The following is a 22569-nucleotide window of genomic DNA, read 5'->3' as shown; positions in this document are numbered from 1 at the left end:
GGGCGGCGGTGACGTGAGCGCGGGCGGGCCAATCAGCTGCCGCGTACGTGGCACGGACGCCGGCGTCGAGGCGCCGGGGCGCAGCTCTGGAGGACGTAGCCAATGAGAGTCCGAGCGCGCCCGGTTGCTATGGGGATCGCGATTGGGCCTCGGGTCAGCTGGCCATTGGCGGATCCAAAGGCGGAACTGGCGCCAAGAGCGAGGCCGCCTGCGGCGTCCGCCGCGCGGCCGGGGAGGAGCGCACGGGCCGGAGGAGGAACGAGCCCGGAGCTGGCGGGCCGCCTGGCTTCCGGAGCCGCGGGGTGACACAGAGACGCAGACACGCTGAGTTTTAGCGGCTTTATTGGACAGACACAACCTGACAAGCGGGCGCAGCGGGCGGGCGGGCGGGCGGGCAGGAGCAGCTTGGCCAGGGTCTAGGCACCCTCCCCGCACGCAGCGCCTCCAACACGCCGCTGCGCCGACGTGGCCACGAGTATCCCGGCCTGGCTTCGGGCGGCGTGGACAGGAAAGTGGAGCGAGAAGCGATTCCTCGGCAAAGCTTTACAGTTCCGGGAGAAGCAAAGGATCCTCCCAGGGTCCTCCCAGTTTTTTCCTCATTAAACCACTTTTAAATCAGCACAAAGAAAACCAAGTTGAAAAGCACTGAAGTTCAAAGCAATCTGCATCTAGGGGCGTGCAGGTGGCCAGGTGTGAGCAAGTGGGCAGCGGCTGTGAACTAGCCTAGGCCTTTGGCCCCTTAGGAGTCCCCACGCCCCTGCACAGGCCCGATGGGGGGGGAGGGGGGTCCCTGGCTAATTGCTATACTGGTCCCTTCCTCTTTAAGCACCACCAACCCCACCCCCCGGGGGCTAGTGTCACTGGGCCTAAGGAAGTGCTATGGACAAGGGTCACTCGAGTGCTCCAACCGTGATGCCACGGTTCACTTTGGTCCCAAGTTGGGGCTGGGAAGGCAGGGCCCAGAGGGCAGAGGGCGCTGGCAGAGCAGTGGGAAAGGGGTGAGCGCGCACACATGCCCACCACCTGCCGCGTAACAGGGCTGGGGTCTCCAAGTGTCAAAAGTGCTGAAAAGAGGGGACCCCCCCTGGGGGAGAAGCAGCAAATCCCAGGCCCCTGCTCCTAGTGCCAGGAAGACACTATGAGAAGGTACATCTGCTCCCCAAATACAGACCTCGGGAGGCACAGCAGAGCTCCAGGCTGGACAGGCTCAGTCCAATTACCAGGGGTCCCGTCTCCGCCTCTGCCTTGGGAAGGGCGGGTTGCGCCATGAAGAGCTGCTGCCTGATGGCGGAAGCCACAGAGGTACAGGAGCCAAGGTGGTCGTTACCCAGGACCAGAACAAGCAAGCTGTCCCTCCCAGGCCCCAGGACTGGGCACCTGCCCGCCACGGGCAGCGGCGTCCGAGGCCGAGAGATGCTTAGGTCCGTTTGAGATGCCGAGGCTGCATCGAGGCTGGGAAACTACCCTCAGCTACCACGGCCTCTCGGACACGGGCTAGCAAGCTTACCTTTAATGCCCAGAGTGACTGTGGCAGTGGCTCTGGGCTCCGAGGGGAGGTCACTGACCTTGGCAATGGTTAGGGGAGTGCAGGGGCACCTCCTGGCCACAAGCAAGAGAACCACCACATGGGGAGGGAGGGTCCTTCTGGTCGGCCCTGCACTGTCAGTGCTGCGTGTGGAAGGGGCCACACTCCAGGCCAGAGAGGGCGCCGGGCCAGCAGAGGAACGCCTCCCACAAAGCATTCTACTCCCCATTCTTCGTAAAAAGGCAGCACCTGCCGAAGGGCACAGGGGCAAAGCTCGCCTCAGAAATGGGAGCAAGATCCTTTGCTGAGGAAAGCATGAAGGACATCAGTTCTCACTAATGAACAAGGCTAACCCCAGGGGAGGACCCCAAGACTGGAGCTGGCAGATGGACAAATGGACAGGCTGATGGACTCCAGGACTGAGAAGACAAAGCTCTCAGAGCCTGGGCCTGCACCGGGAGCAGGCCGTGTCCGGGAGCAGGCCGTGTCCGGGAGCAGGCCGTGTCCGGGTGCAGGCCGTGTCCGGGTGGAGGCCGTGTCCGGGAGCAGGCCGTGTCCGGGAGCAGGCCGTGTCCGGGAGCAGGCCGTGTCCGGGTGCAGGCCATATCTGGGTGGAGGCCGTGTCCGGGAGCAGGCCGTGTCTGGGTGGAGGCCGTGTCCGGGAGCAGGCCGTGTCCGGGAGCAGGCCGTGTCCGGGAGCAGGCCGTGTCCGGGAGCAGGCCGTGTCTGGGTGGAGGCCGTGTCCGGGAGCAGGCCGTGTCTGGGTGCAGGCCAGCTTGCAGCTCCCTCCCAAGCAGAGCTCCTCACGGGGCTGCTGCCTGGAGCTTGGCTAGGGAAGCGAGACCCCGAGGGACCACAGCCCGAGCCTGCGAGCGGCAGCCCATCCAGAGCAGCACAGCTGCCCATGCCCGAGAACTGCGGACACCATCTTAGCTAGAGCCGCCAGAGGCCCCGAGGCCTGGTGGGACAGACAGCAGGCTCTTCGGCAGATGGAGCAGGCCCCTTTCAGCGGGACAAGGGGGGCCCTCCTTAGGCAGGGATCTGGGTGAGAAAGGCTGGCTGGGGTGTGCAGGCAGGGAGAGCAGCAGGCCCAGGAGCCAGAGTGCCTGGGAATCCCAGGGCCAGCCCCCAGCCCCCAGCCCTCAGCCCCAGCCGGCTTCAGCCCAGATTCGGAATCCAGCCTCAGCCAAGAACAGAACGGAGGAGGGCCCAGCTGTGCACAGCTGGCCTTGTAGTGCCCTGGCAGCGTCAGAGCGGCTGACACCATAACACTAGGGTACATGCCCCTAGAAATGGGCACCCAATCCCTCTACTTCCGAGGAATGAAGGGTGAATGGGCATGGAGGGGCCCTGCAGCGACAGGCCCCAAAAACCTCGGCAAGAGAAACCAATGTCCAGGGCACCCTGTTCCTGCGGCCAGCCCCCCAGGGGCCCCTCCACTGAGTCAGCCTGGACACAGCAGGCGCAGCTGCCGAGCAGCCGAGCCTGGCTGAGGACGTGTGCTCTGCTCTCCTCTAGGTTATATATATGGATGCCAGGCTACAGCTAAAAACATTTCTTTTAGTTTATACCCAAGAGAAATATAACCCTTTAAAAGCAAGTCTGTGTGTCCTCACGGCGAGTTCAGATCAATGGTCCCTGCCTGCGGGTGGAGAGGGAGGGGTCTGGGCCGCGCGGGCCTACTGGTTCTCGTCCCGCATCTGCTCCATGATGCTGATGAGGTTCTCCAGGCCGAACACGTAGCCTCGGTCGGGCCCGTCGTGCACGGTGGGGTCGTCCCGGAAGCCCTTGAATGTGCTGTGTGCAAAGTCGATCATGCGGACGTCCACCTTGGGGGAGGACACGCTCTCGAGGCTGGTGCTGCTGGGGCTGCCCGGGCTGGTGCTAGGGCAGCAGGGCGGCCCCACCTCGGGCGGCCCCGGGTCCAGGCTCTTGAGACGCATCTCGGCGCGGCGGTCCAGGCTGGCCTCGGGCCAGCACTCCTTGCCGTCGTAGATGACGAGCAGGGAGCTGGAGTAGAAGCGGTAGGAGGCCTGCCGCTCCAGCACGGCCTTCAGGCCCCGCAGTTTGCTCAGGATGGGCTCAAAGAGGTCGCGCCGCAGGTCCAGGCCGTTGTGCAGGTACTGGTAGAGGGCGTTGCGGAAGCCTTCGATGGAGAGCCCCCGGCCATAGTACTTGTTCCTGCAGAGGTAATGCCCCGTGTCCAGCTGGTACACCTGAAACCCCGGAGACAGACAAGCGTGAGTGCCGGGGCGTCTGTGGCCTCGGTGCCCTGGGCAGGCGCCGTCTGGAAAGCACTGACCACGCCGAGCTTTTCCGCTAACCCCGCCCGGAGGCGGGACCAGTGCGCCCGAAGCTCCCCGCAGGACGGCGGGAGGCGCCCGGCCTGCGAGTCCTCCGCCATCACTGACGTCCTTTTCCAGCTGCCCTGCGACCAGCTGGACTCCCACTGGGAGCCTGACAGACAAGTCTTACTTGCCCCAATGTCACGGAAACAGGCTCTCCCGGCAGCTCGGTACCTGGAGCCGGACCAGAGTCACAGACACGGACAGAGGCCGGGGAACATGCACGCGGGAGGCTCACCCGCGGCCGGAGGACGCCTGGCCTGGGGAGCGGCGGGCGGGGCCCCGTGGGCTGGCGGCGGCGCCTGGCTCTCACCTGCATGCCACAGACCCTGACGCCCAGCGAGGCCGACGTGCTCTGCTCGCACTTGCGCATCTGCCGGGCAGCCTTCTCAGCGGACGCGTCGTCGCCGTGCTGCCGGGTGCCCATCTTCAGGTCCAGCACGCATGGGCACTTGAAGTGGTGCACCACGTTCTCCAGCAGCAGGAACTCTGCGCCCAAGTCAAGGGAACCACACAGCCGCAGGCACCTCCCAGCTCACGGGGACGCCACAGCACCGGCTTCTCTCTCACCCAACAGCTCACGCCCTGGCCAGTGTGGCTCCGGGGCAGAGCGTGGCCCGCGCACCAAAGGCTCTCAGGATTGATTTCTGGTCAAGGGCAAGGCCCTGGGCCGCAGGTTCCATCCCCGGCCACAGCAGGGGGGTGTGTGGGAGGCAACCAATTGATCTCTCTCTTTCTCTCTCCCCTTCCCTCCCTTCCACTCTCTCAACATCACTGGGGGCAATATCCTGGGGTGAGACAAAAATGGCACAATATCCTGGGGTGAGACAAAAGTGGTGAAATGCATAGGCATACCATTGGCTGCTGTATTTTAGGAGTGCGCTCAGCGGCCTTCAGCAGTCACGTTACTGTGCCAGCCATTTCCACCACCTCCCAGACCGCACCCAGAAGCAGCAGCACCGTCACACCCCCCTATCCCCCCAGCCCTGGTCCCACTACCCCCTGGCCTCCAGCCTGCCTGCTCCAGGTCCCCCATGTGCAGTCACAGCCCCATCCCGTGTCTGGCTGTCACTTAGCAAAAGGTCTTCGAAGCGCCTCCGTCCTGCAGTGTCACACAACGCCACTCCTACTCGGGAGGAACACTCACCAAAGCCACCGATACTCATCTGTGGATGTGGCTCACAGGCACACACAGCTAATGGGGACTCTGCAGGCTCACACACACCCTGCACCGCCAGGAAGCCAGCCGCACCCCGCCCGGCCGCCAGGGCCTCGAGGGGCCTGAGACCTAAGGAGACCGGCCTCACCAGCAGAGAGGTGAGAAACCGGCTCACTCTCCCAGCAGGAGCCCGGGAAGAAGCGGGTTAAAGCTCTCAGGCGTTTTCTGACTGAACCTCGAAGCCGCGGGCTGTGCACATAAAACGCACCCCTGGTGCCCCCAGGCCTTCTGCTCCCGGCGCCGGGCCTGGACGCCTGTCGTCTGCCCACATCGCCAGCGAACCCCGCCGGCCGGCCGCGCACAAGCCCTCACCCCGGGGGCGCTGCTCAGTGCTCCAGGGAGGGAGTGGAGGTCGGTCTTCCCGGCCGGAAGCAGAAGGCAGTGTGCTCTGCAGCGAGGAGGCTGCGGCCATGGGAGGGAGGGGGACCCAGCAGGAGGTCAGGCCGTGGCCTGAGGGCAGCGGCACAAGGATACTGTAGAGCTTCCGGTCCTTGGACTCGGAGCGCATGCGGCTCAGCTGCTGCTTGTGGCAGCGCAGGCTCCAGGGGTTGTGGCTGATCTTCTCGGAGCTCAGGCCGCTGTTGCTGTCCAGCATCTGGAAAGGGACGTCCGAGTGGCTGTGCAGTTCCACCTTCGGGCTCTTGGCCTCCTGGGAGCTGAGGAGAGCAGACAGTGTCACTGCCCGGGCGGGGGAGCAGCTGCCAGCGAGGGAGGCGCTCCCTTCCTCCAGGCCAGGGGTCCTCAAACTTTTTAAAGTGGGGGCCAGATCACGGTCCCTCAGAGAGCTGGAGGGCCGGACTATATGAACTACTAATTCCTACTGTAACACCTCGGCTGCGCTCACTGCCCAAAAAACCTGGCGGGCCGGATCAGACTCCTCTGCGGGCCGCATGTGGCCCGCGGGCCGTAGTTTGAAGACCCCTGCTCCAGGCAGTCAGGCGCACATAACCGGTGACCACAGCCTCACACAGGCTTTGCTGGGAGTGACGGCAGGTGTGCCCCCGCACTGCCACGCGGGCAGCCAGAGGCAGTCCTGGCAATGGCAGAGCGCGGTGGCAGCAGTGGCTACGGCGATGTCAGCATCACTGTCCTCTCCTGAGCTGCTGACGACCCCAACAGGGTGGCGCCGGCACAGATCTGGTCCTTTAACCGAAGCGGGGAGCCCGCCAGCCCCTCAATGACGAAAGCCCTTTTTCTGGGGGGCACAGCCGAGGCCACTGGCAGTGCCTTTCTGCGATCCCCTTTCAGAGCCACGAAGCTGCCTCTGCCACCAGACGGCACCTCCGAGTCTCCCGATGAGTCACACCCGGGACAGGTCGCCCTGCATGGTGACCCAAGACCAACAGCCACTGCCCCCACGGGACCTGCCGCGGAGTGGGCGCTGCCCGCCCTACCTCTCGGTGGGCTCGAAGGGCAGGCCGGCCTTCTCCTCCTTGTGGTCGCTGCCGCTGCCGGACCGGTGCAGGCTGCGGCGGGAGTGCTTGCGCCGCGGCTGCTCCCGCTCCGGCGTGTCGTCCTGCTCCACCACCTCGCTCTCCACGTAAGGGTAGGCCACTAAGTTGATGTAACCGTCACTGTCCCCCTCAAAGCAGACGGACACCACTCCTGTTGGAAACAGGCAGCCCGTCAACAAAGGCCGCACGGACGGCTGGCGCGGCGCTTGGCACAGCCCGCCCGGAGCCGCGGCCAGCGGGACCCAGTGGCGCCGTCTCTCCAGAGCAGCTTCCAGCCGCCTCCCGGCGCTGCTCCCTGACCCTGGGTCGCTCTTACTCTGTGCCCCTCAGAGAGGTGCCCCTCGGTGACACCTGCACCCGACATCACCTACCTTCTACAGACTTATTTTATTTTTAAAAATATAACTTTTATTGACTTCAGAGAGGAAGGGAGGGGAGAGCGAGCTAGAATATCAGTGATGAGAATCACTGATCAGCTGCCTCCTGCAGCCCCCTCCTGCCCCCCAGCCCCTGCCTGGGGATGGAGCCCACCACCCGGGCCTGTGCCCTGACCAGGAATTGAAACTCGACTTCCTGGTTCATAGGTCAACACCTTGAGCCCTCGCCGGGTGACAACATCCTGTCTACAATCCTCTCTACGTCTCCCAGGCCTGGCTGGCTCCCGCTGGAGCCCGTCCTCAGCAAGTCCCCAGAAGGGGCCAGAGTGGGTCCTGAGTCCTCAGTGCGCTCGGCAGCAGACAGGCCAGGGCCCCGCGCCTCCCACCGCACCGGGAAGCACCCCTCCCTCCTCCGGGCGCCTCGATGAGCCCGACACCCACAGGCTCGCCGATGCTCTGGGGTCGGATCTGCCCCCCCGCCCCGGGCGGCAGGGCCTCGCTCACCTTTGTACTCCGGGGTGAACTCCTTCATCTCGGGCGGGAGGGACTCGTAGAAGCGCTGCTCGCGGGAGATGAGCGGCTTGCACACCGTGTGGTCGTCGTAGCGCATCATGCTGCTGTGGCCGCCCACCTGGTGGATGAAGGGCTCCAGGAGCACCCCGCGGTCGCCGGCCAGGCCCGCACTCTTGCCGTACTGTCCCACTTCCATGGCTCCACAAACACACATCGCGTTGGGGGCCCGCCGCGCCGGGGGCAGAGGGTGCAGCTCATGGGCCACCGCAGGGGAGCTGGGCGGAGGCCCTGCGGGCGGGCGCGGAGCGCAGGTCAGCGTCTGCGAGGAGAAGGGCGGGAGGGGAGTCAGGCCGGACACGGACACGGACACGGACACGAGCGAGTCCCTGCGTGTCTGCTCGGGTCAGGGCCGGGCCTGCGGTGCGTGGGGACAGCCGGTGACCTCTGGTGGAGGTGCAGTGCTGGTCTCCCCCGCCGCAAATGCCACCTCCTCCCCCTTTGCCAGCCTCAGGCCCCCTCCAGGCTCTCGAAAGATTTGGACTCAGAGCTGCGGTCTGTTTCAGCCGCCAGGAAAGCAGCTGCCCCGTCCGTTCAGACACGTTCAGCACAAACCCAGAAGCAACACGAGCTCCTTCCGTTCAGACCGCCCCCCCCAGCCCCCACCCATGGCCAGCACTGGGAAGGCCCCCGACTCCGAGGGCGGGCTTCTCCCGAGCGAGCAGGTCACACGGTTCCCGGCTCCCTGCTCCCTGCTTCTGCGGGTCAGAAGCACGGCCCGCTTCTCCCCAGGACTCGGCCTCAGATCTCACCGAGTCCGGCCTGGGCCCAGCCCCTCCGGCCCTCCTCCCGCTGACCACACCAGCCGGGGGCAGGGGGCAGCTCGTCTCCCAAGACCCTCCTCATAACGTCTACTTTCTCTCAAGCAGGTTAGAGCAGCGGGCACCTTCCTTACTGCTGAATGTGTTTTTATTATTTTAAAAAACACATGTTCTCATTGATTTCAGAGAGGAAGGGTGCGGGAGAGAGGTAGAAACATCAATGATGAGAATCATGGATCGGCTGCCTCCTGCACGCCCCCTACTGGAGATCGAGCCCGCAACCCCAGCCTGTGCCCTTGGCTGGAATCAAACCTGGGACCTTCCAGTCCGCAGGCAGATGCTCTATCCACTGAGCCACCTCAGCCAGGGCCTGAATATATTTTTAAAGCTAGGAAGGTACCGGCAAGACTACACTGAAAAGGAAACTAGAGAATAAAGTGTTTGTGGAGCAGGAACATGGTTTTACCTGCAAGAGTCAAATCCGTCCTCTTTTCCTGACACTCATACTGATGTGCAGACGGGCTACATACTGCTGCGAACTGTCTCCCCCCGGAGCGGCCAGGAAACCACGTCCCACCGCCCTGCCCTCACAAACACACCGCGCCCGCGAGGCCCCGAAGGCAGCCTGTGCCGCTCTCACCAGCACGCACGGCCCTCGCCTGGCACCACCACCGCGCCACCCTGCCTCTCCTCCGGACGAGCGAGTCTAAGCGGCGGCGAGCTGGGATGAACCAGCCGCAGAGGCCCGGCGGGGAAGCACACCGTGGCGGGAAGGGCCTCGCGGCGCAGGAAGGGCTGGACCACGTCTTATACTCAGGGCACAGGAACCACTACTGGGTCCAGGCACTGCAATCACGTAACTTCGTAAAAACCCCACTTCATCCTGTTCTCAGCGTCTGTGCTGGCAAAGGAAAGCCTACCTGGTGCCACTTCTCCAGACTCCCCCTGCTGCCCACAACCAGCCCCAGGCCAGCACGGCAGCACGGGGACCGGGCGGAGCATGTGACTGCTCACAGCCTGCCATCCACCACCTCAGCCCACGTCTGCCCGTCCCTCACCAGAGCCTGCGAGACCCCACGAGATTGATCCTCCCACCCGTCCTCTCCGTCTGGTTCCCCAGCCTCTGCCCACTGCTCAGCACCCCGCTGGTAACAGCGGCTGGCACCTGGGCACACTTGGCCCCGATGGCCTTTGCACCCGCCTTCCCTCTGCCTGGCATCCTTCCCCCAGTACCCACACGGCTGGCTCAGCTGCTGCCTGCCAGAGCCTAAGAGCAAGCATCGGCTCCACGTCTTCCTCTTTGAACTGCAAACCCACATGGGCTTCCGTCCCCCTCCGTCTGCTCTACTTCTTCCTCCTTTTCGCGGTACTTACCCTCCTCTGACATAGCACGTATTTTATTTATCAATAACGTCTGTGTTTACTTTTATTATGATGTCAATTCCATGAAGGAAAGACTGTTTAGGTCAGTAGGTATCATCCTAAACGGTGGAGCAGTGCCCGGCACATGGTAGCCACACACTGAAACAGCTGGACAATGTGTGTGCGCGTTGGTACAGTGTGTAACACTCGGAAAAGTGTTTGCGAGTGTTCTTCCTGTCCCTTTTCTCCCATTAGGCTTGTAAATAAAACTGTTCACAGTCTAATCCGGGGCCGAGACCACAACAGAGGGGCTGTCCAGAGGACAAGGCCTGCTGGCCACAGCAGGAAGCCCAAAGCAACAAGGAAAAGGACTCCCTGCAGCTGGACTCACACACGCTGGTCAGGAAGGAGAGAGGCTGTGACGGCCTGGACAAGAGCAGCCGCCGAGCGACGCGGAGAAGCCTCTGGGCGGCTCAGAGCGTGTTGCTGACGACACGGGAGCACGGGGAGCAGGCAGACAGGTCATCTCAATGAGGGAGAACCACACCAACAAACTCAACTCAACCAGAAGCACAGTGAGTCTGCTGTTCTGATTAACGGGGGAGCCCAGAAAGCGGCCGTGAGCAGAAGCCCCGTGGCGAGCGGCTGCAAGGAGACCCGAGCGCGAACAAGGCCGGGCTATTTTAGCGCGAGGAGGACGTCCGCTCCCCACAAGACACACCTGGCCGGCCCGGGCCTCAGGGGGCCGGCCCGGGCCTCAGGCAGACGGCTCGGACGCACGCACATGCAGCGCAGACACGCACTCGAAGAAGTCTGGTTAGAAGCCCAAACTCGGTGGCCAACGTATTCCTATAACTCACATCAACCACGTGAGTTTGATTGCAATCTTTTAAGAAAGGGAAGCGTCCTGCTGCCTTCTCACTCCACAGCTATGTTTGAAAACGTAAGGCCTTGACCGGTGTGGCTCAGTGGATAGAGCATGGGCCTGCGGACTGAAGGGTCCCAGGTTCGATTCCAGTCAAGGGCATGTACCTTGGTTGTGGGCACATCCCCAGTAGGAGGTGTGCAGGAGGCAGCTGATAGATGTTTCTCTCTCACTGATGTTTCTAACTCTATCCCTTTCCCTTCCTCTCTGTAAAAACCAATAAAATATATTTTTAAAAAGAAACAGTAACTCAATACTTTACTACCTCTTTGAAGTTAAACACATCCACTTAAGCGCTAAAAGCGTAACAGTATCATGCCCTTTGAAAATCAGACAAAATGTATCTGTCTTTTAAAATTTTAATTTACACTTAATTAGTCAGGAATGCTGAGTAAAATTCTGGCAACAATGTAACTTCAGTTTTTGGGTGGTTTTTTTTTAAATATATTTTATTAATTTTTTACAGAGAGGAAGGGAGAGAGATAGAGAGCTAGAAACGTCGATGAGAGAGAAACATCGACCAGCTGCCTCTTGCACACCCCCTACTGGGTATGTGCCCACAACCTAGGTACATGCTCTTGACCGGAATCGAACCTGGGACCTTTCAGTCCGCAGACCAACGCTCTATCCACTGAGCCAAACCGGTTTCGGCTTCAGTTTGTTTTTACTCTCTGATTTAATCCAAGGTCAAAATAGCAAAATCACTGGCAGAAAAAGAGCCCAATGGGCGGTCAGGCATCCTAACAGGAGAGACCACGCCAGGGCCGGGCTGTGGCTCTGGTCTTTAAAGCGATTTCGGGACACAGCCGCGGACGGAGAAGCCAGCGGACCCTCACGTCCCGGACTCAGGCCGCCAGGACGACGCCATGGAGCTTGTTCTCAGAGCCGCGGTCGCCAGCCGGTGCCCCTCGGACCGCTGCCCGTGCGGCCCAAAGGTTGGCTGGTGACTGCGGCTCTCAAGCCCATGAGCGAGAGCCGATGCCTCCGGAAGCCGAGCCCGCTGGCTCCTCCCCGGAGGCCGGGCCGGTCGGGAGCTCGGGGGGCAGACTAGCCTTCCCGGGCGGCCCGGCTGTCTGCAGCAGGTGCGCTCACTCCTCCTTGGAGAGCGGAGAGAGGAGGGATGTTCTCAAAGGAAGAAGTGCTGCCGCCTGGAGCCTGCCCTCCCACCCCACCAGGGCCCGGCACGCCTCACCGAGAAGCCAGGGCTGTGCAGAGGCCCAGAGCGACCGGGGCTGGGAACAGGCGGGAAAGGCTCAACGGTCCATTCCGCCGTGTGTTCCCGAGAAGAGATGAGCTGTTCGGACTCCTGGGTCCTCTCCCGGACCAAGGGGCAGGGACATCCTCCTGAGAGCACCAGGCTGCGAGCAAGCAGGGAGCGAGGAGGGATGGGAGCTGGCTGGAGGCCCCAGGGGTGCCAGCCCATCAAGAAGCAGCCAGAACAGAACTAGCTTAGACAAAGAGAAAAGCCGGAATCCAGTGACCCTTTCCTGTGTTTACTGGACTTATAAAAATAAGAAACCGTGCTTGCTTACACACACACACACACACAGGCACACACGCACACACGCGCATGCACACACACTAGAGGCCCAGTGCACAAAATTTGCGCATAGATAGGATCTCTAGTGGCTGCTGGCCAGGGCTTTCTTTCGTTCTGTGCCACCCCCTGGTGTTCAGCACATCATAGCGAGCAATCAAACCCCTGGCAGGTCCAACTCCCGAGGGGACAATTTGCTTATTAGCTTTTTATCATATAGGATATATACATATAGTCTTTTTAAAAAGTGAAACTGTCTAAAATGCCATAATTCAGAATGGGAACATCCTGGCCTACGCCTCTCAGACTGCCCGTCCAGGGGAGACCCCACTGGAAGCGATGCTCCGGCCCCAGGGGAAGAAAGATGGGGGCCGGGGCCAGGCCTGCGCTCCCTCCCAGGCTCCTGCGGGCCGGTGACGCGGCCCCTCCCCTCCATCCAGGCGCTCAGCGGAGGGGAAGCGAGCTCAGCAGGGACCTGAGGCCTGAGGCCGGGGAGCGCACTAAGTGACTGGGAAACTGGCGGTACCTCCTCCGTGGCACTGTCCTCACCACCTTTCCTGACCCCCTGAGACATGAAGACTGAACAGACTCAGGGGTGAGCGGCAGCCTATGAGGTCAGGGTTCAATTCCCGGTCAGGGCACAGGCTCCGCCCCAGTGGGGGGTGTGCAGGAGGCAGCCGATGAACAATTCTGTCACAGCCATGAGCCAGCCACCTAGAAACACACGCACCCAGCCTGGCACACGGTCACTGTAAAACCTGAAGAGTCCTCTCTCCACTACGAAGTTTATAAGAATCTTTCCGAAGAGCACTCCCGACACAGGTGGCTTCACTAGTGAATTCTCCCAAACATTTAAAGAAACTACACTAATGGAACTCACTCCAGAAAACAGAGAGAAAACACTTTCTAACTGTTTTATGAATTCAGGTAGCCCTGATAACAAACCTATGAAAGAAACTTACCATAAAAGAGAGAAGTGAAAAAATTATAGACCAATATCCTTCGTGAACAAAGACACAAAAATCCTTAGAAATGTTTAGCAAAACAAACCGGATGACGCAGGAAAAACAATACATGACCAGATGGAGATGCGAGGTGAGCCAGACCTCTACCGATGGAGCCGAGGAAATCCCATGTCAGCGGAGGAGGAAAACCGGACGGCGCTGCTCCCTCAGCCCAGAGGCGACTGCCCGGGCGCCTGGCTCCGGAGCCAGGACCTGCCTGGGCGGCGCCAGCGCCTCTCCGCCCGCCGCTCTCCTGGAGGTGGTCAGCCCGGAGGGGGCGCTGCTCTGCAGAGACGCGTTCCTGTTATCTGGAGTTCTCTCCCTCTCACCGCCCATCCATCACCCCAATCCCTCCTCCAGCCAGCCATTCTTCCCTTTAAACCGCCCGTGCTAACTATGGTGCGCTCTCAGTTTCCCCAAATGTAAAATGAATGGACTATACTCGTCTCATAGGGCCGTTAAAAAAAATCCCCGGGGTACAATCAGGGGGTGGAGGAAAGGAGAAAGAATCATGGACAGATAAGATGGTGACTGCAGGGTGGGGGTGAAGATGGAAGAGGGTAAAGGGGGATAAATGTTGAAGGAAAAATAAAATAAAGAGGGGATTCCTTCTCTCATCCACTTAGATATTCGAGAGAAAAACATGCAGACCAGGAAATAAAGATCCCAATAGAGCAAGAGGAATATTCTGTATTGGTTCCCTTCCCGCCCCAAACTGGAACTTTATAAAATATAGACACTTCAAAATTTTAATAAAATGTCCTCTAAAGCATCAGTATTTAAAGAATCATTTTCTCACTTCAACTAATTTCCACATTAAATTTTCATTCATTTAAACCTCTACCTTAATTTCCATCCAAGAAATATCACTTTAGCAGCTTCATAAGAATCATTAAATTATTTAAGAGATTTGGGAAGTTGTAGAAGAGGATCTGATACCCCATTCTCCGGGGAGCCGCGGCCACTGAGCCCCGTCCCAGAGCCAGAGGCTGGGCCATGCGGGCCGAGCTCTGAGCGGGCAGGGGTGCCCCAGAGCCAGAGGCTGGGCCGGTGCGGGCCGAGCTCGGAGCGGGCAGGGGTGCCCCAGAGCCAGAGGCTGGGCCGGTGCGGGCCGAGCTCGGAGCGGGCAGGGGTGCCCCAGAGCCAGAGGCTGGGCCGGTGCGGGCAGAGCTCGGAGCAGGCAGGGGTGCAAGCTGCCGCCGGGAAGGGGTTGAGGGATCAGATTCGCCATCAAAAGCACTGCTCTCGGCTCCCCAAGTCACCCTCCGGCACCCCAGCCGCACCTGCGGCACTAGCTTTCCACACACACACACACACACACACACACACCCCATCAGACAGGAGGCCCACGCGGTGAAGTTATTGTGAGTTACACGGTCACATCCCCCACGTGCTCACGCGGCCGCGTCTGAGGAGGGAGCAGATCTGGGAGCTGGGCCGGACACAGTGCTCCCCGTGGCCTTGTCTGAGGAGCTGGGCCGGACACGGTGCTCCCTGCGGCCGCGTCTGAGGAGGGAGCGCGTCTGAGGAGGGAGCACGTCTGAGGAGGGAGCACGTCTGGGAGGGAGCACGTCCGGGATCTGGGCTGGACACGGTGCTCCCCGTGGCCTTGTCTGAGGGGGAGCACGTCTGAGGAGGGAGCACATCTGAGGAGGGAGCACGTCTGAGGAGGGAGCACGTCTGAGGAGGGAGCAGATCTGGGAGCTGGGCCGGACATGGTGCTCCCCGTGGCCTTGTCTGAGGGGGAGCACGTCTGAGGAGCTGGGCCGGACACGGTGCTCCCTGCAGCCGCGTCTGAGGAGGGAGCACATCTGAGGAGGGAGCACATCTGAGGAGGGAGCACGTCTGGGAGGGAGCACGTCTGAGGAGGAAGCACGTCCGGGAGGGAGCACGTCCGGGAGCTGGGCCGGACACAGTGCTCCCTGAGGCCACGTCTGAGGAGGGAGCACGTTTGAGGAGGGAGCACGTCTGGGATCTGGGCTGGACACGGTGCTCCCCGTGGCCTTGTCTGAGGAGGAGCACGTCTGAGGAGGGAGCACGTCTGAGGAGGGAGCACGCCTGGGAGGGAGCACGTCTGAGGAGGGAGCACATCTGAGGAGGGAGCACATCTGAGGAGGGAGCACGTCTGGGAGGAAGCACGTCTGAGGAGGGAGCACGTCCGGGAGCTGCTCAGTGGGGGGGAAGGTGCAGTCTGTGAGCCTGACGGACGCCGAGGGGCCCCCGGCCCGTCAGCCAGCGGCGTTCAGACACCGACAAGGACGGAGCCAATTTTACAGCCAACAGACCCGCACCCCAGAGCCTGTGTCTACTCGACAGCCCTGCTACCTCCACTCCCAGCCTCAAGGAGCACCGCCAGCTCCCCCGACCGACACCTGCGGTGGGAACCGCAGCCGGGCCTGACCACGCGGAAGAGCAGAACCACCGAGCCCGCAGGCCTCTGCCCGCTCGTGTCCGGAATCGCGCCGAGCAGGCCTGGGCAGAGCAGCCTCTCGCTCGGGCTGAAGAGGACACACGTGCGCACACGGCTGTGCCGGACTCACTGCATCTTGGTTCCTAAAGCCACACCCAGAACCACCAACGCCCAGCGGCCACGGGGCCGCACACAGAGGGGCCTGAGCAGCGAGGAGAGCCAGCAACCAGGTGCGTGAGCCTCCACAAGCAGCGAGACAGGCAGTCACCGCCCGGGACTGTCCTGAGCCGCTGCGCACGCCGATGAGCAGCACTGCCTGCGGCACCTGCGGGAGACTCGGGCTGCTCCCGTGAGCCGCCAGCCACCCTTCCGCCATCCAACCAATACACACTCACACACACAGCACCCAGGCACTTCGCTCAGACGGTCTTCCCCGGCTCCGCTCACGATGCCCGCCTCACAGCCGCCAGCCCCGAGGCCGATGCCCGCGCATGGAGCTAAGGGGCACAGCCCGCGCTGGGGAAGATCCGGCAGCGCGCACTCAGGCAGCAAACTCACCAACGGAAAGTGCACATCATGGAGAACCGTGCACTAATGCATCGCTGAGGGACACTTGTCTCTGGCACCACGCTGACAGCAAACAGTCACCTTGTCCCACCTCAGCTGGGAGCATGCACACAAGTCAAAACCTTACCATTTCCAGCAGTTTTCTTTGACCAGTGAAATGGATCAAATTTTGCCCTAGCTGGTGTGGCTCAGTAGATAGAGCGTCGGCCTGTGGACTGGAGGATTCCAGGTCAGATTCTGGTCAAGGGCACCTGCCCTGGTTTTGAATTAGGTCCCCAGTGTGGGCTGTGCAGGAGGCAGCCAATCAATGACTCCCTCTCCTCATTGATGTTTCTCTCTATAACCCTCCCTTCCTCTCTGAAATCAATACAAATGTATTTTTTAAAATGGCTCAAATTTTAATTCACTGCAATTTTAAAATTTGGGAAATTTCACATAAAAATCTGGATTTCTGGTTTTCTTAAAAAGAAAGACAAGATCTGGTAGCACAGCTGGCCCTGAGCAACAGTGACCTCTCAGACAGGGTCTATGCTAGTCAGTCACCGAGCACCCACCCTCCCTCTGCCCTCACCCTGCTCCCTGCACTCCCTGCCAGCCCCTGGGTGCAGACCATCAGGACCCAACAGATGTTTATGATCAGCACTGACTGCCAGAGGCACACATCAGGATGTACACAATCCCATTTCTATAAAATTATACAGGGAAAAAAGCCTGGATATACACTGAAACTAACAGCGAAGTTGTGGGTGCTCCTTTATTTTATTTCTTGTTACTCAGATGTTCTCTTTTACAATTAGTGAGCATATATTACTTAGATGGAGTCATGTTTTTATAACCGCTTGGAGATATAATCCCTCCCGCTTACAGCGTACAGTTTAATTGTTTTAGCAGATTCCCAAGATGTGCAGCCATCACTACAATTTCAGAGCAAACCATTGGCTACATTCCCCTCCTCACCCCAGCCCTGAGCAGCCGCCAGCCTCCTTCCTGGTTTAGAAATGTGCCTCCTCTGACACTCCCATGATCACTCACATAGCATGTGATCCATGTGCTTGGTGTCTTTCACTGAAGTGTGATTTTTCCCATGTTGCATGTCAGCACTGTTCTTTTTTATTGCTGCATACTACTCTACTTCATGTACACACCACATTTCCTTTTCCCATGAGCAGCTGACATGTATGTAAGCCGTTTCTCCCTGTGGCTCCATGAACACGCTGCTATGAACACACACACAGGTTTGCGTGGACACGCTTGCCTCTCCTGGGGAGTAACGGGGAGTGGACTGCTGGGTCATACAGTCACTCCGCATTTAACCCTTTAAAGAGCTGCCGGGTGTTTTCCAGCTGTGCGCGGGGGCTCTGCTCCATCTCTTCGCCTCACCCACCCCGTCCTGACTGACCCGGTTACAGAGTTGGTTGTAAGTGTTCATTCAATCGCAGCGGGCCCAGGATTCCTTATGGGGTTCCAGGTGCTCTCCTCTGCTGGTGTCCAGCTTTAGACCCAAAGAGAGCGGTCCGCGCCGCTCCCAGCCTCACTGCACAGCGCGGCCAGGAGCAGCCTCTGATGCCAACAGAACAGCCCCAACAGGGACCCAGCACGAGTGAACGTGCCACCCATCAGATCGTATCTGTAACGCCTCCTGCCGAAATGCAACTTCAGGGGCGTCCCGATCACCTCACAGAAAACCAAGGCTTTGTCTTCTCACTCAGAATCCACTCTGGCACCCTGCTGCAGTCAAGGGAGCCATGGATGATGTAGACCCCCGGGGACAAGCTCCCTCGCCCCACACCAGAGACAGCACCCTGCGCAGCTTCCCCTGCCCTGCCACCACCGGCCCTGGGCTCAGGGCAGCAGGGGAGAGCCAGCAGCAAAGACGCTGACATGTTCATTCGCAGCGGCCAGAAGAGCCCAAGAATCTCAGCGCCCAGGGCCTGCTCACGGCACCGTAGGAGGGGCGCCACAGCCGCTCCTGAGATGTGTCCTCGGCAGTGAGGACGCCCCATCGCCGCCAAAATCCCTGTCCCCATGTCAAGCAGGGCAGGGGGTGGAGTCCCACGGTCCCCAAGCCCCCACTTCCGCTTGCCGGTCCCCTCCGTTCTGTTGCATTACGAAGGATATTCCCAACTGGGATAAATTGCGCACGTTTTCGTAAATATTTGGTCTTCTACTACGTGCAGGTGCACAGAGACACAAGAACTCCGTCTCTGTAGTAAGGGGGTTAAGACTCATCAGAGGAAACAGAAAACTACTTTTAAAGGAGCAGATCCATTTTGTTCGCACAGGGCAAGGCCGCTGGGTTCGGAGGGAGTGGGCGTCCCCGGGGCTGGCCGCGTGCGGAATGTTCCAGAGGCAGGAAGCCCTGAGCTGGGCACCGGGGGAGAGCCGTGACCTGGGCACCCGGGGAGAGCCGTGAGCTGGGCACCCGGGGAGAGCCGTGACCGGGGCACCCGGGAGAGCCGTGACCTGGGCACCCGGGAGAGCTGTGAGAGAGCCGTGAGCTGGGCACCGGGGAGAGTCGTGACCTGGGCACCCGGGGAGAGCTGTGAGCTGGGCACCCGGGGAGGGCCGTGACCTGGGCACCCGGGAGAGCCGTGAGAGAGCCGTGAGCTGGGCACCGGGGAAGAGCCGTGAGCTGGGCACCGGGGAGAGCCGTGAGCTGGGCACGGGGAGAGCCGTGAGCTGGGCACCGGGGAGAGCCGTGAGCTGGGCACCGGGGAGAGCCGTGAGCTGGGCACCGGGGAGAGCCGTGAGCTGGGCACCGGGGAGAGCCGTGAGCTGGGCACCGGGGAGAGCCGTGAGCTGGGCACCGGGGAGAGCCGTGAGCTGGGCACCGGGGAGAGCCGTGAGCTGGGCACCGGGGAGAGCCGTGAGCTGGGCACCGGGGAGAGCCGTGAGCTGGGCACCGGGGAGAGCCGTGAGCTGGGCACCGGGGAGAGCCGTGAGCTGGGCACCGGGGAGAGCCGTGACCTGGGCACCGGGGAGAGCCATGAGCTGAAGGAACAGGGCACCCAGAGGGCGCAGGCCTCGCGGGTCCAGCGGGTGACCCGTGCAGAAAAATCACCAACGTGTGTGAATGTCTGGTAAACCGTTCGATTAGCGGATTAGGCCGCTCAGCCCTGAGGGGGCGGAGGCAGCAGCGTCCTGAGCGCCGTCAGGACGGTCCCGCACACCAGCAGCGGCTCCCGCTTCAGACAGCACCTCCAGGCGCAGTGTCTGAGCTCACTTACACGTGGTGACATTTCCCAGCGAGTGACAGGAAGACAAAGGAGCTTCATGGGCAGAGCGCCTGCCGTGTTATAACGACATTCTCACCTGCCGGCGATCACCATCCCGGCACTGCAGCCGCCGTAGCCACTCGGGGAATGCCACGCTCAACCAGGCATCCTACATCCTCAGGAGGTGGTGAAGATTCTCACGGGCAGTAAAAGTTCTGGGGGATTCTATGATTTCCTTAGGGCAGCAGTTCTAACATAGGGTTACACCATCGATGGAATTTAAAGAGCCCTCGAGCCAAAACCGGTTTGGCTCAGTGGATAGAGCGTCAGCCTGCAGACTGAAAGGTCCCAGGTTTGATTCCGGTCAAGGTCATGTACCTTGGTTGTGGGCACATCCCCAGAAGGGGGTGTGCAGGAGGCAGCTGATGGATGTTTCTTTCACATCGATGTTTCTAACTCTCTGTCCCTTTCTCTTCCTCTCTGTAAAAAATCAATAAAAAATATGTTTAAAAATAAATAAATAAATAGTCTTCGAACCTCTAAAATTACATGCAAAAGTGCTGAAAACTCACTAAGGGGAGAGTCTGTCACTTGCTATGTCTCAGAAAGACCCTCACAGGCTCTGAGCCTCACTTGGGTTATTTTAACAGAAAACAGCAGTCACTTAACCCTTGGCTGCCTCACAGCATCAGAGGAGGGGAGATGGTTAGCTTGGGACAATATTGAGAAGCTTCTAATAGTTTAGTATCTCTTCCTTTCCTATCAAGAAATGCCCAAGGCAGCCGACCAAACAGTCTCTTTCATCATTGATGTTTCTCTCTCTCCACCTTCCTCTGGAAAACCATTAATATATATATATATATATATATATATATATATATATATATATGTATGTATATATGTATATATGTATGTATGTATGTATGTAAAAGAACTGCACAAGGAGCTGGTCTCACCAAGGTCAAAACTCATTCAACATTCAAACAATGAGTGGAGGGAAGGTAATGAAATAAACAAGAGACTAAAGAGACCACTCCACACCCCCCTCCCCGCCTTCCCAAGTGAGGCTCTCCAGACCGGAGGGTTCCCACCAATTACACCGAAGGTGACAAGGGCCTGACCCAGGAGCTCGGAGGATTGCTCCAGGCTTCGCGGCGGCCGTGCCACATGCAGGGGCCCGAGCGGGAGGCCGGGAGCCGCCGGGAGGGAGGAGGGCGCTCCCGCACCGGCACCTCCCGCCTCCCACCTCGGGGCAGAGGGCCCGCGGGCCGGCTTCCCCGGAAGGACACAGCGGCCGGTTAAAGCTAATTTGGCAATCCCAAACCGCGCGCAACGACCGAAACCCAGGACAGCTGCATCCTTTTCTGATCTGACGCCTCCTCCGCCTCCGGGCCCATCGCCTCGCGGGGTCCCTCCCGCAGGTGAAGCGAGCCCGGCTGCGGTCGCCTCTGCCCGCGGGAGCGAGAGGACAGGGCGCCGTGCACCGCGGGCCCCGGAGCGGCCTCCGGGAGCGGCGCGCGGAGCCCCGGGGGCGGGGGCGGCGGCGGCGCGGGCCTGCGCCCTCCCGGACCCGCAGAACCGCGGACCGGCCTGCCCGGCGCGCGGGGCTGAGCCTCCAGCCGCCTGCAAACCCCGCGCGGGAGCGGCGTGGGAGCCGGGGCCAGGGGTTCCCGCCGGCAGCGCCCCGCGCCCGGAGGCAGCGGGCAGGGTCCGCGCCGCGGCTCCGCGAAGAAACCGGCTTCCCGCTCCCCGCGGCCGCCCCCGAGCGCGGGGCGCGGGGCCCTGCACCCCGAGGCGGCCGCAGGCGGGCGCCAGCGCCGGGGCTCCGGGCGCCGGCGGGCGCTCAGGAGATGCCGTGCGACATGCAGCCCCGCGCGCGCCCGCTCCCACCCGCGCCGCTGCCCGCCCCGCGGCCCGCAGGCCGGCCCCTCCGCCCGCGTCCTGTCACTCACCGGCCCGGCCCGGGCAGCGGGCGCCCGCGGCTCCCCGCGGGAGCTGGGCCCGCCGGGCCTCCAGCTCTCGGCCCGCCCCCGGCAGGCAGCGCAGGCAGCCGAGCCCCGCAGCAGCGGCCCCGCACCGGCCGCTCGGTCCAGCTCCCGGCGCTGCCCACTGGGTAGGATCAACAACAAGATGGCGGCCAGCCGAGGGGGCGGGGGCCGGGCGTCATAGTAACCAGGGCGGCAAAGAACCCGCCCCGGCCGAGACTGTGCCCAATTAGCAACCCCTTCGCCCGACACCCGGGGAGTGCTCCCCGCTGACAGGCCAGCCCGCCTGTCAATCAGAGCCAGCCTCCCGAGGCCGGAGCCGAACGCCGCGGCACGTGACTGTGACGGCACGGGGGGCGCATGCGTGCGGTTCCCGGGGTTGCTGGCGGCGGAGCGGTTGCGGGTGACTCCGAGGCCGTGGCGCCCTTGGCGTCTCTGCGTCCCCGGCTCCGGTGCTGGCCCGGCCGCGTCTCCCCGCGCCACGCGGCGCTGGGCCTGGGAAATGTCCGCCGGGTGCTGTTTGCTCTCCTCTGCCGCGCACCCGGGAAGGGAGGCGCTGCTGTCCCCATTCCCTGGCGAGGAAACTGAGGTGCAGGGGAAGCGGGTCAAGGTCACGCCACCCCTGCAAGTGGTGGCGCCGCGTAACGCGCCTTTCCGCGCCCTCGTCGCCCTCCGGCCTAGAGCTCAGGTCCCCGCACAGCCCTGGCCCCGGTGGGCCTCCCTCTTCCTGCCCTGGACCATCTCGTCCTGAGCTCCGGGAAGTCAGGATGGGCCCCGAGGCCAGCTGCGAGACCTGGGCTCGGCTTGGGGCCAGGGGCCAGCTGCCGTCACAGCGTCACACCGTCACAGCACAGCAAGTGCCCGGCCCAGCCAGCGCGTGGCTTTAGGCCCCGCTGCACCATCTGTACCGGAGGATGCCCGTCCGGCTCTAGAGATGAAGACTTAAGAGCCCTCAGCGCCCGGCTCGCCTTCTGCTCCCAGGCCAGCCGCAGTTCCCTCACTTTAATGGGAGCACCTCCACCTGTGTCTCCACACTGGGCACCTCGGCTTCCACCCCAAGGCCCCCCCCTCCCGCCCTGGGGCATCGGAACTGGCTCAGGAAGGAGGCCTTCCAGCCCCAGAGAGGATGCCAGTCCGCAGACTTGGCACAGGAGAGGAGATTGAGGGAGTGTGGGGGCACAAGGCGGAGAGCCCCACCAAACAGCAGAGCCTTGTGGAGTCTCCTGGCACCTGATGCCCGCTGTGCGGGAAGTGGGCGGCCCTCCCGCAGGGTGCTGGGGCTCCTGGCCATGTGCAGCAGCCCAGCTCAGTAC

General features: G+C 61.5%; 2 protein-coding genes across 3 annotated transcripts in view; one reads left to right on the top strand and one right to left on the bottom strand.

Annotated features, from left to right (window-relative positions):
- Positions 1-3073: 3073 nt before the first annotated feature.
- IP6K1 (inositol hexakisphosphate kinase 1) lies at positions 3074-21423 on the bottom strand. Of its 2 annotated transcripts, XM_036432267.2 has the most exons (6): positions 21224-21423; positions 7425-7752; positions 6484-6694; positions 5564-5745; positions 4184-4359; positions 3074-3741 (listed from the first exon to the last, which is right to left on the bottom strand). In XM_036432267.2, the coding sequence occupies exons 2-6, from the start codon at positions 7645-7647 to the stop codon at positions 3205-3207; spliced, it is 1329 nt and encodes a 442-aa protein (XP_036288160.1). In that variant the 5' UTR covers positions 7648-7752; positions 21224-21423; the 3' UTR covers positions 3074-3204. The 2 variants fall into 2 exon arrangements, with proteins under 2 accessions (XP_036288160.1, XP_036288161.1); XM_036432268.2 differs by lacking the exons at positions 6484-6694; positions 21224-21423 and having other exon boundaries at positions 7425-7555.
- Positions 7899-22569, top strand: part of INKA1 (inka box actin regulator 1) — a 29337-nt gene continuing 14666 nt past the window's right edge. Inside the window, exons 1-2 of the mRNA XM_045579587.1 lie at positions 7899-8282; positions 15365-15376. Coding sequence (XP_045435543.1) covers positions 7914-8282; positions 15365-15376 — 381 coding nt within the window. The 5' untranslated portion in view covers positions 7899-7913. The remainder of the gene's footprint in view (positions 8283-15364; positions 15377-22569) is intronic.

This window comes from Pipistrellus kuhlii, unplaced genomic scaffold (assembly GCF_014108245.1).
Source record: "Pipistrellus kuhlii isolate mPipKuh1 unplaced genomic scaffold, mPipKuh1.p scaffold_m20_p_11, whole genome shotgun sequence".
NCBI lineage: Eukaryota > Metazoa > Chordata > Mammalia > Chiroptera > Vespertilionidae > Pipistrellus > Pipistrellus kuhlii.
The sequence above is the reverse complement of the archived record's forward strand: the minus strand, read 5'-3'. Positions and strand labels throughout refer to the sequence as shown.